Source organism: Mauremys reevesii, linkage group 4, assembly GCF_016161935.1.
Source record: "Mauremys reevesii isolate NIE-2019 linkage group 4, ASM1616193v1, whole genome shotgun sequence".
Taxonomy (NCBI): domain Eukaryota; kingdom Metazoa; phylum Chordata; order Testudines; family Geoemydidae; genus Mauremys; species Mauremys reevesii.
This window is the reverse complement of record NC_052626.1, coordinates 19,922,386-19,938,036: the sequence shown is the minus strand read 5'-3', so window position 1 is coordinate 19,938,036 and position 15,651 is coordinate 19,922,386. Positions and strand designations below refer to the sequence as shown.

General features: G+C 42.7%; 1 protein-coding gene across 1 annotated transcript in view; it reads right to left on the bottom strand.

The window, feature by feature from the left end:
- Positions 1–14,320, bottom strand: part of PPP1R13B (protein phosphatase 1 regulatory subunit 13B) — a 116,111-nt gene extending 101,791 nt beyond the window's left edge. The window contains exon 1 of the mRNA XM_039538513.1: positions 13,982–14,320. Coding sequence (XP_039394447.1) covers positions 13,982–13,990 — 9 coding nt within the window. The 5' untranslated portion in view covers positions 13,991–14,320. The remainder of the gene's footprint in view (positions 1–13,981) is intronic.
- Positions 14,321–15,651: the final 1,331 nt, after the last annotated feature.

The window sequence follows — 15,651 nt, the reverse complement described above, 5'->3', positions numbered from 1 at the left end:
CATTTACAAACAAGGCTCTTTCCATCCTTCTTAGAAACCCACTTAGCCACCTTTTAACAAAAAACATAAGTTACCCTAAAGAATATTAGGAATGGCTCTAATGAAAAAATGTTTAAATATGCTAACAAAGCAGTTCAGAACAAAACACCAGTCTGTTTGCTTAAAACAAAAATGCATATATATATAAACATCTCTAAATGAGATGTTTATATGTATACATACACTATTTCAAGCCCTGTCTATTTCTTGGGGAAAATCTGCCTTCTGTTGGATGTCGATCAAACAGCTACTGCACAATGACTGGTAAGCTGTGTTTACTGCCGCTTCTGCACCTCAGAGGCCAGAGAGTTGATCACCACCATCCCACTCTTCAACAGACCCTCTTCTCTAGCACACAGGATCCACAGCTGCAGGAGGCCACCTGTGATCTCAGCTGCAGATCCATAAAAGGGATCAGAAGAGCTACAGAACATTTTCCAGCCCCTCCATTCCTTTTGTTCTCACACTCAGAGAGCCCAGTTAAAGGTGGAAGAGAAGAGGCTGTGACTAAGTATCCCCACAAGCAAAAATAGGAGCCACCACTGAATCTTACATATCACAGCCCTCTGACATGCTGAGCTACACATCACCAGTAGCTCCTGAAGTGTGTTGGGAGGGCATGGGGGCTGGGAATGGGGAGGTATAAACTGATCCTAACAGTCTCCCTCCCACCTCAGAAGGCCTTCATGGGTGACACAGGTCTATCAAAGGAAATTGGGAGGATCACTACAGACCTCCTTTGAGGGACAATGGAACCATTTTCTAGAACTAAAATGTTATCTTTTGATTTTATTTATTTGAAGGAATGGGAAAGCTAATTCTCAAAACCCAGGACTGTCAGATAGCAAAACTAGTTACCAGTAAAGAAGATATGGATTACTTGAAAAACCTCCTAACTGAAGAGAAGAAATAGATTATGTTATATAGATGACACTGTGCTAACCTTACACTATGCATACTTGCTCCATTCTTGGAAACAGGGAGCATACTGAATTTGTTAAGAAACTTTCTCTAAGAGGTATTGTGGATAGAGGCCTTGTCTACATTACAAATCTAGACGCTGCATATCCCAACAAAAGAGTTTTTCCTGCCAGCACAGTAAAATCACATCCCTGAACTATATTACTTATGATAACAGAGCTACTGTTTGCATAGCTGCATTTACACTGGGAGTTATGCTGGCAAAACTATGTTGACTAGGTGGCTTGGTCACATCCCTCAGCAACACAGGTATGCTCACAAAACCTTGTGATGTAGACTTGACAGACAGACACACACACCCCTCCCCCACGCCCCCCCTTTCCAGTAAGTCTAATTCTAAGTCTGTCCGTCACTCTTCAGGTGTTCTTTTAAAGAAAACCCATCAACTAAAAAACCTCTGCTACATTAAAAACAAATGGACATCATAAGGATGAATAGCACCTGTATTGAGTGGGTAAAGTCAGCAGTTCTTAAACTATGGGGCATGCCTTTGGGAGGTGCAGGAATGTGTCAAGGGAGGCATGAGCCTTTTTTGGTAGCTGGGGCTCCTACAGAAGGGCTATGCAAAACCAGGCAGCAGGCATAAAGTAGACAGCTAGAGACTGGGCTTGCCTTTCCCTTTGCTGCACCCCCCCTCTCCCCTTCCCTCATAGGCAGGCTTGGGCTCACCTCTTCCCATCCCCCTCCAATCCATCACTTGTCATATTGCCACCCTTATTTCTGTGCTGCTGCTGGCACAGCACAGCCTTCAGAGCCAGGTGGTGGTATATGTACTTTGGGGAGGAGGCATAAGTGACTACAGACATCAAGAAGGGGGGGGGGTCTGATGAAATAAGTTTGAGAACCATTGGGTTAAATAATGCAGTAATCAAGAGCAGTATAAACCACAGGGCAGTCTCTTCCACTCTTTCCCAAAACCCTGACCCATAGTTGTATGGCCTCTGAATCAGAGCTCTTGGTCCATGTCACTCATTTGCCTGTAAGGTCTAAAATATGATTAATTTGTGTTTAATATTAAAAAAACACCACTTACCTAGGACCAATATTAGACCCTGGACAGCAGATGAAGATAATTAAAAAGAGCTCCCTGACTGGCTAATTTGTTGAAGTCATCAATAAGACCCTACTTTAGAGAGGTATCAGGGTAGGTAGAGAAATTTTTGCATTAAATTTTTTTTCTCCAAAGGGTCAGATTCTGAATTTGTTTTAAAAGGAAGAGAGAGAGAGAGAGAGAGACAGACACACACACACACACACACACACACCCCCTACAGCAACAGGTTTTGGGATTTTAACTCTGAATTAGATACAAGCCAGATAGATGCAAGGTTCAAGAGGCTCATGAGTCTCTGAAATAGCTATCTTGTGAAATAAAGTCCTTAGTGAGAAAAAACATTGGGATGGATAACTGCAAGGACAGGACATTCTCTGCTTGTTCCATAATCCAAATTACGTAAATCACTGAGAAATACAAATGTGGGCCCCAATCCTGTAAAGGCATTTTAAACAGGCAGAACCTTATAATCCCCTCAGAGTTCTACTGAAACCAAGAGGTATGGATGGGAAGAGAGGAAACTGTAAAAATATTAAAATGAAATTTTAAATAGTCATTGGATAAAATGAGTCAAGCATTATCAAGATAAATGAACACAAACAAGCAATGTTTAATAGTCATGGGCTAAAAATAATTGAAAGTATGCAATTAAAACAAATACACTGGCAATAGGCAAGGATTAAAAATTAACTTCAAAATAGCAGCAATTCAAAAAGAAAGAACAGTAAGACCTGTGTAGTACTACCTAACTCACTCATGTTTTTATAACTTTTTGGGGGAGCGCAGGAACAAAAATCACCTCAACTCCTGTTTTCATCTTCTTGCATCTCATCCTGCACACTTATGAACATATGCATATGAATAAATCAGCACAACACGCTTAAAGTTTGCAGGATTAGTGTTTCAGATTGCAATACAGAGATGACAGACTGCCTACTTTTCTTTAAAAAGTTTCCTCCCCCCCCCCCCCCGAAGACAGTTGAGTCTCTCCATTCTTTATTCTTATACCCTTGACTCACTCTCCCATCATGAGATCCAGCTTGCCCATTCCTGGGCTCACCCCCACCCCTATTGTGGGAGGTCTCAGATAGAAATCCTGTGGCCAGCCTGAGTTCTTCCCTTACAAACTCATACTCCCCTCTTTTAGTTTTGCCATCTTTTTAACAAAAAGCCCACACGAAAAAAACCACCACACACCTCTACTTCTCCAATTTAACTGAATCCCAGGTCCCACAATCCCAGCCACCTTTGACTCACTTCTCAAACCCTCCCTTCTTCCTGCCTCTACTTCTCTCTAAAGAGAATCACAATGATTTCAGGAGAAATTGACAAAACACATGACCTTCCTCCTCCCTTCAGCTTGCCTTTCATTCCCCCACCCCAATCTGTTTTCTTCCACTAACCCCTCAACATGTCCTAGTGACTCAATTCCATATCCTAATCTGCCTTGTGCCCACTCCTCTGCACCCTTACTCTTCTCCTTAACTTTTCCCCTCCACCCATCTCTTTCACATCACAATACAAGTATACTTTAGGCTCTTCCACCTTAAAAAACCCACTCAGCTCCCCTTGCATCTCCAAACACCACCCCCCCCATCTCCCTTTCACATCTAAAGTCATTGAATGTGCTGTTTACAATTACTGTCCTGACTTCTCCTACAACTCTATCCTAGACCCTACTGAATCTGATTTACACTTACTAAACTCAACTGAAACTGCTCTTGCCACATCTCTAGTGACCAGTTCTTAACCAAATCTCAGAATTGGTACTCCATCCTCATCCTCCTTGATCTATCAGCCACTTTGACACAGTTGACCATGCTGCTGCTCCTCTTGGTATCACATCCACTCTTGACATCCATAACTGTCTCCTCCTGCTTCTCCTCTACAAGCCTTTGTCCTCAGATCTACTCTTCTCCCTCTACACCTAATCTCATCCACAAACAAATTCAACTACAGTCTCTATGTGGAGGATTCCTAGAGTGCTCTCTCTATTCTAGACCTGTCTCATTTTGTCCAAATTCAGTCGGCCTCTCTGCCATCTCCTTGTGGATGTCTAATTGTCAGCTCAAACTTGACACTTAAAAAACAAGCTCTGTAAGGGACAGGGGCATAGTCAGTCTGACCTAACCATCACAGCTGGGCCTAGGTATGCAACAGCCAGGTCCTGTAAGCAAGAGTCAGGCTGAAGTTAGAGACCAGGGATCACAGGCAGCACCAGGCTAGATTCAGGGGGCAGGAATCAAGGAGAGTAAATGCTATTAATACTAGTAGGGCCCAGTTATTCTTGGATGTACTAGGTGACAGGTTTCTTCATCAAATCGACACTGAACCAACAGAGGTGATTAAAAATTTTAGACTTTGCTTTAGTAAGTAGTGAGGATACCATAGAAAAGCTGGTCATAGGAAATAACTTGGAATGAGAGATTGTGAGTTGATTCAGTTTGAATTAAATGTAAGGATAATCAAAACCAGGTTACCAGCTATGGGTTTTTATTTCAAAAGGGCAGATGTTGGGAAATTAAGGGAATTAGTTAAAGTAACCATTTGGACTGAAGAACTCAAACACTTAAATGAGGAGGCTTGGAATTTCTTTAAAAACTATACAAAAAAAAGCTCTCTGAAATTTGCATCCCAAGAAAGGCTCCAGCTGCAACTGGATTAATAATCACCCCCAAAAGGTTATTAGGAATAAGACAAGAGCCTATAGAGAATGAAAAGGGATTGATCAGCAAAAAACGTACATTGTGAAGGTTAGAAAATGTAGGAACGAAAGCCAAGCCAAATTAGCTTTTGCCAAGGAAATTAAAAAAAGTTTTAGCTGTGTAACGAAGAATAAGGAAGGATAAAGTTGGGCTACTATGCAGTGTGGATGGGAAGGAGATTAAAGATAATCTATGTATGTCCCAAAAACTGAATGAATACTTCGCCTCAGATTTCAGTAACAAGAATATGGAACTTGTGCATGAAGGCAGTACAATTAGAAATGGAAAATTACCACAGAATCATAGAATCTCAGGGTTGGAAGGGACCTCAGGAGGTCATCTAGTCCAACCCCCTGCTCAAAGCAGGACCAAAGGCAGAAAATCTTAAAAAGAGTTTAAGGAACTCAAATTGGGCGAGGGGGAGGGGGTTCCACAGATAATTTCAGCATTCTGGGATGGAAAGAACTGGAACATAAGATTGCTAGTCCAGTAGCTAGGATTTTTAATAAGTCTATCTAGTTAGGGGTAGTACCATATGACTGGAGAACATCATACTTGTATTTAAGGAAAGGGGGGGTGGGGGATTTGATCTGGGTAGTTACAGACCTGTTAAACTGATCTCAGTACTACGCAAGGTTTTAGAGCAAATTGTGAAGGAAAGAACAATTAAATTAGAGGTAAATAGTAAAGGGAATGTAATGCAACATGACTTCACTAAAGAAGATCACGCCAGACTAACCAGATTTCCTTCTTTGAGTTTTTAGGTAAGGGAAGTGCAGCAGCTCTAATCTATTAGGACTTCAGTAAAGCATTTGACCCTGTACCACACAGAAAATTAGTTAAATTAGGGAAGATGGAGATCAGTGTAAGCATTGTAAGGGCAGAAGGCAACAGGCTGAGCTGCAAGGTAAATCATCTGACTGCAAAGAGATTACTGGTGGAGTTCCTCAAGGATCAGTCTTAGGACCAATCTTATTCAATATCTTTGTTATTGACCTTGACATAAAAAGTAGGAGTGTTTGCTAATACAAAATTGGAGACTGTCAGTACAGAGGAGGATCAGATTATACAAGACTGGAGTGATAAATGCGATGAAATTCAATAGTACAAAATGCAAGTTCATGCACTCAAGGTCTAATAGGAATTTCTATTACAAGCTAGGGGCTCATCAGTTGGAAGTGACAAAGGAGGAGAAACTTGGGTGTGTGGGTCAGTCATAGGATGACTACAGCCATCAATGTGATGCAGCTGTGAAGAAGGCAAATACGATCCTGTATAAGGCAAGGCATTTCCAGTAGCAATAAAGTAATATTAATGCTATCATCTTGAAGATCTTCATTTGGAATACTGTGCATAATTCTGGTTATTCATGTTCAAGATAGATTAAATTAAACTGGAACAAGCACAGAGAAGAGCTACTAGGATGATCAGAGAATGGTGGGCCTATCCTATGAGGGGAAGCCACAAGAGCTTGGCTAAAGAAGAGCTAAAGGAGGGATATGATTGCAGGGTGGATTAAAAATAAATAAATCAGATTTTTGATAAGTGTTTTGAGGGAAACAATCTTAATTAAAATTATAGCTCAAAGATCTCATCACAGATTAGCGATTATAAATACTAATTCTATAGTATTAGACATATAGTCATGTAATGTTTAAGAAAAGTTTTGTAAATGAGTTCCAGTAGTTCATGGACTAGGGACCCAATCTCATGGGGTTCCACAGGCTTCTGTATAGATTTAGGTTAATCTTTCTATCTACCCAATAGGACTCGGTGCTCAGTTTAGAAGATACCATCAGAGATGCTTAGTTTTGCAGTTCTCAAACTGAGAATTTGACTCTCCACAGGTAACATGCTTGTTAACAGCAGAAATGTTTTTCAACAGAGGTGAGAAATAACAGACCTGAAATTTGTCCCTCTGCAAATTTGTGCACACAGTCAATCCCTTACCTCTCTCTAGGCTTCAGCCTATATTAGATCATTTTAGGGTTGCTTTAGTTTAAGGTGCTGTTGTAGCCAGTGTAAAAATTGCAGCATTTGTTGGGAAACATCAAATCACAAGTCACACTTGGCCTACACTAGGAAAGGCAGATATATAGCTAGTTTGGCTGACTCTATGCCAACCAAGAGTTCTCCAATGCTGACCGAATCGCTATCTGCCCTCACAGGGCAGCTTTCGGGTCCTTTTTTGTCAAAGGAGGAGCCATGGGTCTGGCCCAAAATTCTTCCCTTCTGTCAAAATAGAAGAAAAATGGTAAGTTGCAGAATAAAGCAGGTAAGCTGCAGCATTAAAAAAGGTTAGAAGACAGCTAACACAAATAATAGAACATGCTGTCATGTCAAGTGAGATGGTGTCTGTTTTACCAACTAGTCTATGGGTGTGGCTCTAAAATAATTAAATTGATGCTGTCATGATTGAAGAGCACAGAGTAGGTCTCCCACTACAGATCTTTCACACTCCAAAGAACAAGATTCAAACATCTTCTCCAAAACTTAGACAAATTGTGGACAAAAAAAAGTATGTGAAAAAAAAGTACTGCAGACATGCTGAGATATTCAGAGCTGCATGCAGAGCTGCTTTCTTCAATCAATATTACAAGATACTTTAGCGTTCACTGTATCTTCTGTAATCAATCTTCAAAAATACACAATTTTTTGTTTTGGTTTTGAGCCCCAATGTTAAACACACTAGTATGTTGTTCTGCAGACTAACTAAACAGCCTATGAAATAAAAAACAAGCACTGGTAACCACAGAGAAGCAGGTGTTTTTAAATGCCTTCATAAGACAAAGATCAAGCTTCACTTATTTCCCCATTATTAGTTCCAGTGGACTTGTCATTTTTAAACACAATATAAAAATTAACTACTTCTCTCAGTGTTTATCCTAGTTGACTGAAAGTTATCTGAATACTAATTGGTACCTGAAGAAGTTAGAAACATTATGCTTTCATATTTTACTACTTTAAGACTAAAGATCTGAAGCATCCACAAACTAATTGTTATCCTCTTGGGTATGTGAACGATGGTTGCCAGCAAGTGGATCCTGGTGCACTATGGTATGAACAAATCAACATGTGCATCTTGGGTGGTCCAATCCAAGTGGTAATGAAGCACAGTATTATTGGTTACATTCATATGCATTATAACCACACAAGTCAGAGATGCCGATTTCCCATGCTACCCACCACACATCTTTGCCAGATCCTGAGTCAACCCATCATCACTGCCACCTCTTCCAAAGACTTCAAGCATAGTCCCAGGTTACCAAAACAATGTTTTCCCCCTGCTCTCAGTCAACCCCTTAAAAAGATTTGTTACATTTCTCCCTTATTCTTGAAGAATTAAAATTTAGCTGCTTGCAACCAATCTATTCATGTGTTCAAAGATACAAGGATGTGCCTTTATATAGGTCTTAATCTTCAACAGTATTACAAATCTAGGTGCTTCATGTATTCTAAAATTGTTTAAATTTCTTGTATTCAATAAGAAGCCTAAAAAACCCCTCATTTAATTTTAATTAAAATTAAGATTAAAATTCAAGTTATGCCCACTAACTCTCCCTACAAAATTCTGGCAATATCCCAGGATGTAACTGAAATCTGCAAAACCTAGTCTTCACATACTGACACCATTGCTTTATTTACCCAGCTCAAAAAGAAAATGATTGAGCCAAATAATGTCAACAAGTTAGTTTTCTATAGCGTGTTTCCTAACACAATGCTTTTGAAGTAAATCATTTCAGAACCTCAAGTTTGGCTGGACAGGATTATACTGAGGTCTATTTATGGTAAACTGTGTGTTTAAAGAATTAGAAGGTCTCCCCACACTTTTTTTTTAAACAAAAAGTATGCAGAAAATCTAAGATTTCGTTAAAAATGAAGGCTACATTTGTAAATGTATCTTCAAAATGCAAAACTGATTAAATGTTATCCTCAAGTAGACAACACTAGGGACAAGAATCAGCAGACCAATAGGAAAGAGAAAAAACACACACACACACACACACCCCCTCTCTCCTAGTTCAAAGTTACCATCCCCTCACACAAAGCAGTCTGTTGCCCAACTGAATGGCACAACAAAGTTAAAGTAATAAGCTCTTAAGAGGGGGAAATAAAAGTAAGAGCTAGTCTAAAGAACACTACGTTCACACACAAATGCGAGTCTCAGAGCCTGGGTCAACTGACTCACCCCCATTGCTGGCTTTCAAGCTATGTCTCAGAGGCCAGGCTAGGAACAGAGAGCTGGGACCCTGGGGAGGGCCAGTAGGAAACCTGTGGAGAAGCCCAAGCTAGGTGGCAGCCTGGCTTGGAGCAGAGACCTGGTGTCAGGCTTTCTTGTCAATTTCACAGCTCCAGCATAGCCATGAAGTTGACAAGACAGCCAATAGCTGATGTAAGTAACAGTGCCCTATCTACACCAAACAAGCCCTGTGTCTGTTGTGGAGGTGGAGTTATAATATTAGTGTAGTAGGGCACTTACACTGGCAGGAGCAAGGCTGTAGTATGTAGACTGACATAGTTAGATTGACATAAGCTGCTTTATTTCAGCCTAACTGTGCAAGGTAGGCCAGGTCTTGGACTTGCTGACTCGGGTCTTTTTTGAAGTGTAAACATACTCATAATAAAACCAAAAGGATATGGAAGAGCAACAAGAATAGGCATAAGTCAGGATGAATGTAGTACTGCCAACTCCAAGCATTCAAACTGAAACTGAACTTAATGTCAAGTTGACATACGTATCTCTAGACTGATTAGAATAAAGAGTTGACCTCTGAGTAAAAGGAAGTCTAAATCAAGTGTATATTTATTCTGATTTAAATTAGGGTCAAGCCATGCCCACATTAGACTTTTTGGAACATATAAATTTAAAAAAATAAAATATAGGTCAGAGGTGCAGACTATAGCGTAAGTGTCTCAGCATTCATCTGAAAACCAACTTCATATAAAATCCTGCAGGTACTTAATATAGAAGGAGGCTCTTTTGGGAAATTTTGTTTAAACAGTTCAGTTATATATGCAGTAGTTAAGATTAAAAACCACACACACCCCTACCTCCCACACCCACTCCCCATTAGGGTTCAGACTGCAAGTGACTCAAACTTCATATTATGAACAGATTATAGATACACACACACTTCGCCACCACACATTTTCCAAAAGGAATACAATTTTCAAGTACTACCATACTAAGTTGCAAAACACAAAGGAACAACAGAACAAACACTAAGTAACTGATTAGCCCTCACAAAACTACTAAAAATAAAAAAAAATAAAAACACACACAATTAAAAGGGCACCTTAACTTTAGATCCAAAGTTAAGGTTTCATCCTAACCACAATAGGAGTCTATCCAGACAGACATCTGAAGCCTTCCAGACCACAGAACTACAGATACTGGTCGTCAGCAGACCAACCTATCCAAGGTAAAAGTCAACATCTTGGCCAAAAAGAAAAGTTCCACAGAACAACCTAGGAATTATTTGAGGAAGATGGCAGGGGAAAAAAAAAATCTAATATTCATCTCAATGTACCGCACGCATCACAACTTCTTATACAAGATCTTTCTTCCCTGTCATTCTACTGAAGGTGCACAGCCCACAAGTATTCATTCCCAAGCCATAGGGTTGAAATAACATCCCTGCATAGGATGTTGAGGCAAGAACTGACCAACAACTACCTAGAAATCAAATGGCATATTGGAGGAATACTTTATGTCTGTAGCTGAGCTCTACTGTAGCAACTCCTTTCCTACACAAGAAGAGATGCAGTTGGGGAGAAAGTGCTCTTCCTCTTCTTTCACCTTGTAGACACTGGTGAGTGGAAAAGGCAAAGGGCTGGTAGTAATCTGCAAGGTCATGTCACTTTGAAGCCATCAGCCAAGGAGAAGTACTCTAATTGCATATCCTCTTTAAGATGTCTTCCCCAGTTAACTCCCTCCCCCAACCCCACAAACCTTCAGTTCTATGTCGCCACCAGTCATAAAAAAACTCCCACCCCAAAGAGTGGGCAAACCTGAGTTCCTACGTAATAATGATAGGCTAAGAATTACACAGTTGCTATTGGAGCAGAAGAGGTGATGGAAAAGAAAGGTAGCCTTCTCAAAACTGGTTATTGTCAATGCAATTGCAGCTACAGGAATATGCACAGCACTTTTGGAAGTCAGCATTCATGATGGCTATTTTAACCTGTATAGAGCCACATTAGTTTAGATGATGAAAAAGTATCAGATAGTTACTGGTTTTGTACATTTGGCCTTACCACTAAGATCAAATTAGACAAATATCAAAAGGATGTTTTTACTTTTTTGGTGAAAGTAGGTCAGTGATAACTAATCAAGACATACACATGTCCATTTTTTACAAAGTACTTTGGGATGGGGACTACAATCTGTGCAGAATCACAGAATTTTTGTATTTATCACAAATTTCTAGCTGGAGACCCAAAAGTTTACCATTTTTGCTCCTGAATAATATTACCCAGCTGAGCAAAACTGACAGACTGCATGGCATTTTGTCCATTTCCCATTAGTAGGGTGGATTAAAATTTTATTTGAATTATAATAAGGTTTATTTTTATTTTTTTAAATAATTTTAAATCTGAATTTGATACAAAATAGGTCAAGGCCTAAAAATAAAAATATATTCTGAATCAAGGAGCCTATCAAAAACTTTGAGTTAAAGACAGCATCAGAGGAAAATACCTAGCGTGAGGTCAAGCTTTATAAATATGGCACAACTGACCATGCACTGTATTAAGGGCTTGCTTTGTTTAATAAAAACAATTTTATATGTTGTGCTCAATTAAGTTCCAGTTACCATCCTAATGCAGTTTGACACATCACAAACAAAAATCTAGTGAATAAGCAATACAGAATTGTACATTTTAGAAAATGGTAAAAGAATAACTTGGAAATATTAAGTTATATAATTGCTTAAGTAAATATATACAGTTATAGCAGACCCTCCTAGGCAGCAAAAAGATATTCCAAATCCAGTGTAAAGGCTCTATTTAGGAGTAAAAAAATCAAATTCTTGTAATGTTATACCAACCATTGGGAATGCACCTCTTTAGGAAATACTGTAATTGAAGTATGAATGAAAAAGCTGATTATGACAGATTTATAATCAAGGCTTTTTACTTGGTAATTTAAATCATTATTTAAAATTGCCTTTATTTAAAATCAATTCACTCTGCACCATTACTACAGGGAAATTCAACCATGCAGGACCAACTGAACAGTTACTCCTGTATTCCACCAAGATGTGGCAGAGTAAGGAAGAAGAGTTTAGAAGAAGGGGAGAGAAAAGGTGTACAAATGGCAAGAAGATTCTTAGTGGTTTTCTAGTTGCCAAAAGCTGGTGGGTGTAAGCAAGCTTTTAAGCTCTCTCGCCTCGGATACGCCAGACTAACTGGATGTCCTTGGGCATGATAGTGACTCTCTTGGCGTGAATAGTGCACAGGTGGGTATCCTCAAAGAGCCCCACCAAGTAGGCTTCACTGGCCTCTTGCAGAGCTGTAACAGCCAAGCTCTGGAAGCACAAGTCGGTCTTGAAGTCCTGTCTGCATTTGCGTGCGGGCAACAGTGGAAGGCGAGAAGATGAGGCTTCATCAGCAGCTCAGTGGGGAGTGGTCCGCATGGGGAGGAGGGCCGGGGTGCGAATGCGTGTCTTCACAGGCAGTCTGCTTGTCCTGGCCTCCATTCAGCACTCCTCACTCCCAACAAGGGACAAACAGCAAAACCTCTTTCTGGCATATCTTATCTTCTCCCTTTTCTTCATTGGGGGGGAAAAAAAAAACAAGCACTGGACAAAGAAGCTTTCTCTTCTTCCTTTCAGGTATCCACATTTTAGGAATCAAGGATGAAATTCAGTTTCAACCAATTAGCTGTCAAGTTTACCACTCAATTCCTTGATATCTGATCACTGTGAGTCAACAGAAAGTCAGGTAATAATAAGGTAATAATTGGAGATATACCAATCTCCTAGAACTGGAAGGGACCTTGAGAGGTCATCGAGTCCAGCCCCCTGCCTTCACTAGCAGGACCAATTTTTGCCCAGTTTTGCCCAACCAATTTTTGAGTTTTTACTCAATTTCGCTTCCATATTCTCACTGAGTGTGGAGGAATTTTAACTTAAAAAAATCTTTCAATTCTAATTCAAGAAAACAGATAAAAGTTATATTGGGTGTTTTATTTTGTAGAAGCTAGTTTTTAATAACCCAGATTTGAACTTTAAATCGACAAATGAATATGGTTGTTTGTCACTCAAGTCTCAAGAGTTAGCCACAGACTTAATACCGGCATCAAGCACAACTCTGTCCTGACCACTGCACCAAACCCACACGCAATCTCCACTCTTATGCTGTGAGAGGCAAATTAATTTGTTTATTTAACTTTTACAAATAAAACAATATATCTCCGCACTGAAGCTGCGAGGAGCAGAGAAAGGAGACACAGGAGAGAGATCCTGCCATCCCCAGATGGAGAGGCTGGAGATATGCATTCTTCCTACCAGAAAGGCGCATGAAGCCGCTTGAGAAAGGACTAAAGCTGTACCCTAACCGAGAGATCTCTTATCAACCCTTCTTCACACGTGGCTGATGAAAATGTGTTTAAAGAAAAAAACAAACAAACGAGGCTTCACGAAGAAAAACCCAGCCCACGTTGTAACCGCTGAGGAGTCACAGGGCTCGAACCTGCTCCCCACGGATCAGCAGCAAATTACTGTACCACCGAAGCACGAGTGGTCTCCAGAACAGAGAGACCTGGCAGGCAGCGCAGAGCGCGAAGTCCACAGGGTGCTCAGCCCGTCACGCCCAGGGCTGGCTGTCAGACGCACGGCCCCGAGGAGGCTGCACAGCCCCTCTGCCCAGCAGGACGGACGGATGGGGCAGGCGATGCTGCCGCCTCTCTCTGAGAAAAGCCACCCGAGCCAGGCAGCGATCGGGGGTGACATGGGGCCCCCACGCCCGCCGAGGGACACGGGGCATTTCAGCCCCCATGGGGGGGGTAATGGCTGCGTCCCCCTCCCCCACCGGGAAGTGGCCTACACCGGGAAGAGGGGGTGGGCTGTGGTGCCGAGCGCCCTTCCCAGCCCCACCGGCCCGGCCAGGGAAATCAGCACAGACTCGGCTACAGGGCAGCAGCGCAGCCGCCCTCAGCGGGAGATCAGGGCGCCCCGGACGAAGCGGGTCTCGCACTTACCGGCATCATCTCTGGAGCGGTTCCTGAGCCGCCGTCGCTCCCAGCCTCCTTAGCTGCAGCGCGAGCTGCTTTCCTCACCGGCCGGGGGAAGCGGAGACCGCGGCGGCAGCGACGACAGGCGCCTCTCGCTTCCCCACAGGCCTCGCTCCCCGGTGGCTGCTGCCCGGAGCGGAGAGAAGATGAAGGCGGCGATGGCAGCCAGGCTCCACAGCCCCTCACCTCAGCGCTACCTGCTCCGCGTCCTCGGCCGTTCCGCCAGGCCAGGGGTTAACGACAGCGCCGCCTCCCCATTGGCCGGGGCGGGACGCCTCGATCGAGGGAGGTGGGCGGGGGAAAGACATGCGCGCGCGCTGGGCTCTTAGCCCACGTGACACCAGCAGCGCGCGCGCGCTCTCTCGCTCTGCAAGCGTTGTTATTATCCTCCCCCTAGCGAGGCCCCGCCCCCGTGCACCTAGCCCCCCCCCATCCCTGCCCTTTATTGTCAGGTGTCCTAGGCCTTCCCCCTTCCTGTCTTCTGCGCCTGCCCTGTGCTCCCAGCCCCTCTCCCGCCGGCCTGCGTCCGCTCCTCCCCCCCGCTCCTCCCCCCATCGACCGGCCTGTCCTAATGTCCCATCCCCAGGGCTCGGCCCGCCACCACCTTTCCTCACGAGTGTGTACTGGGCCTGCTCTGCCTCATTTTCTGCTGGTGCCGCACCCCTGGCCTGCTGCAGAGGCAAACTGGGCCCCTCCCACCCTGTTCCCATAGCAGCGGACCTGGCCTACGACTCCCATCTCCCGGGTAAAGGTCTCCCCCCGCTGCTGCTTGCCATGTTGTGTGTTACTGTTGCTTCCCACCACTGGACTGGTGCGTTAACAGGCGCTCTGTGCTCCAGGCTCTTGCAACAGGGGGACTGTAGGAGAAAGGCCACTTTAAAGGGTCCTTTGCCGCAGCGCAGCTGACAGTCTTCCCACAGACGTCACCCGCTGCTGGAATGTGGGGAATGCGGATTTGCAGAGGCAAAGTCCTCAGAGTGTTCCCATCCCCGCCTCCTCCTCCTGCCCTATACTGAAAGCAGGCTGCAGCGACAACTGCAGGAGGAAGCCGGAGGGCCCTCACTGAAGGTGTAACCCTGCTGATCGGCACTCTCCGGCGGTGCAAGAGTGCGGCATGCAACGTGAAGTCTGAAGGACAAAAGCATCCTAAAGCCATACATCTTAAGTATAAAATAACACAGAGGATGTTTAACTGATACAGGAAAAAGACGAAATCAAATTATGCAATAGTATCGCTTTATTTCTAGCACCCTGGGCATCCTACAAGATCATAAAAACTACACTGCCGTTGAAACAGCTAGCTGCTGTCCGCCAGACAATAGTGCATAACAATAAGGGAAGAGAAATTTAGCCAAGGACACCGGTGTAATGATTCTGTAGTGCTTATTGTTCACAAATAGTTTCAAAGGCTTCTTTGGAAATGACTTCATGTAGCTTATACAAATTGTTTTGTTTTGCAGAACTGTAAAAATAAAGTTACTTAACAGCTCAGAAGATGTTAATCTGTTGTGCATCAAAGCAGCAAAATAAGACTTCCATTACATATATACAAATATCATATGGTTATGTAAGTCTTATCAACATTGCTATTAGTCTAGAAAAAGATTAATTAGTCCTACTGTTGGATCTACTGTATG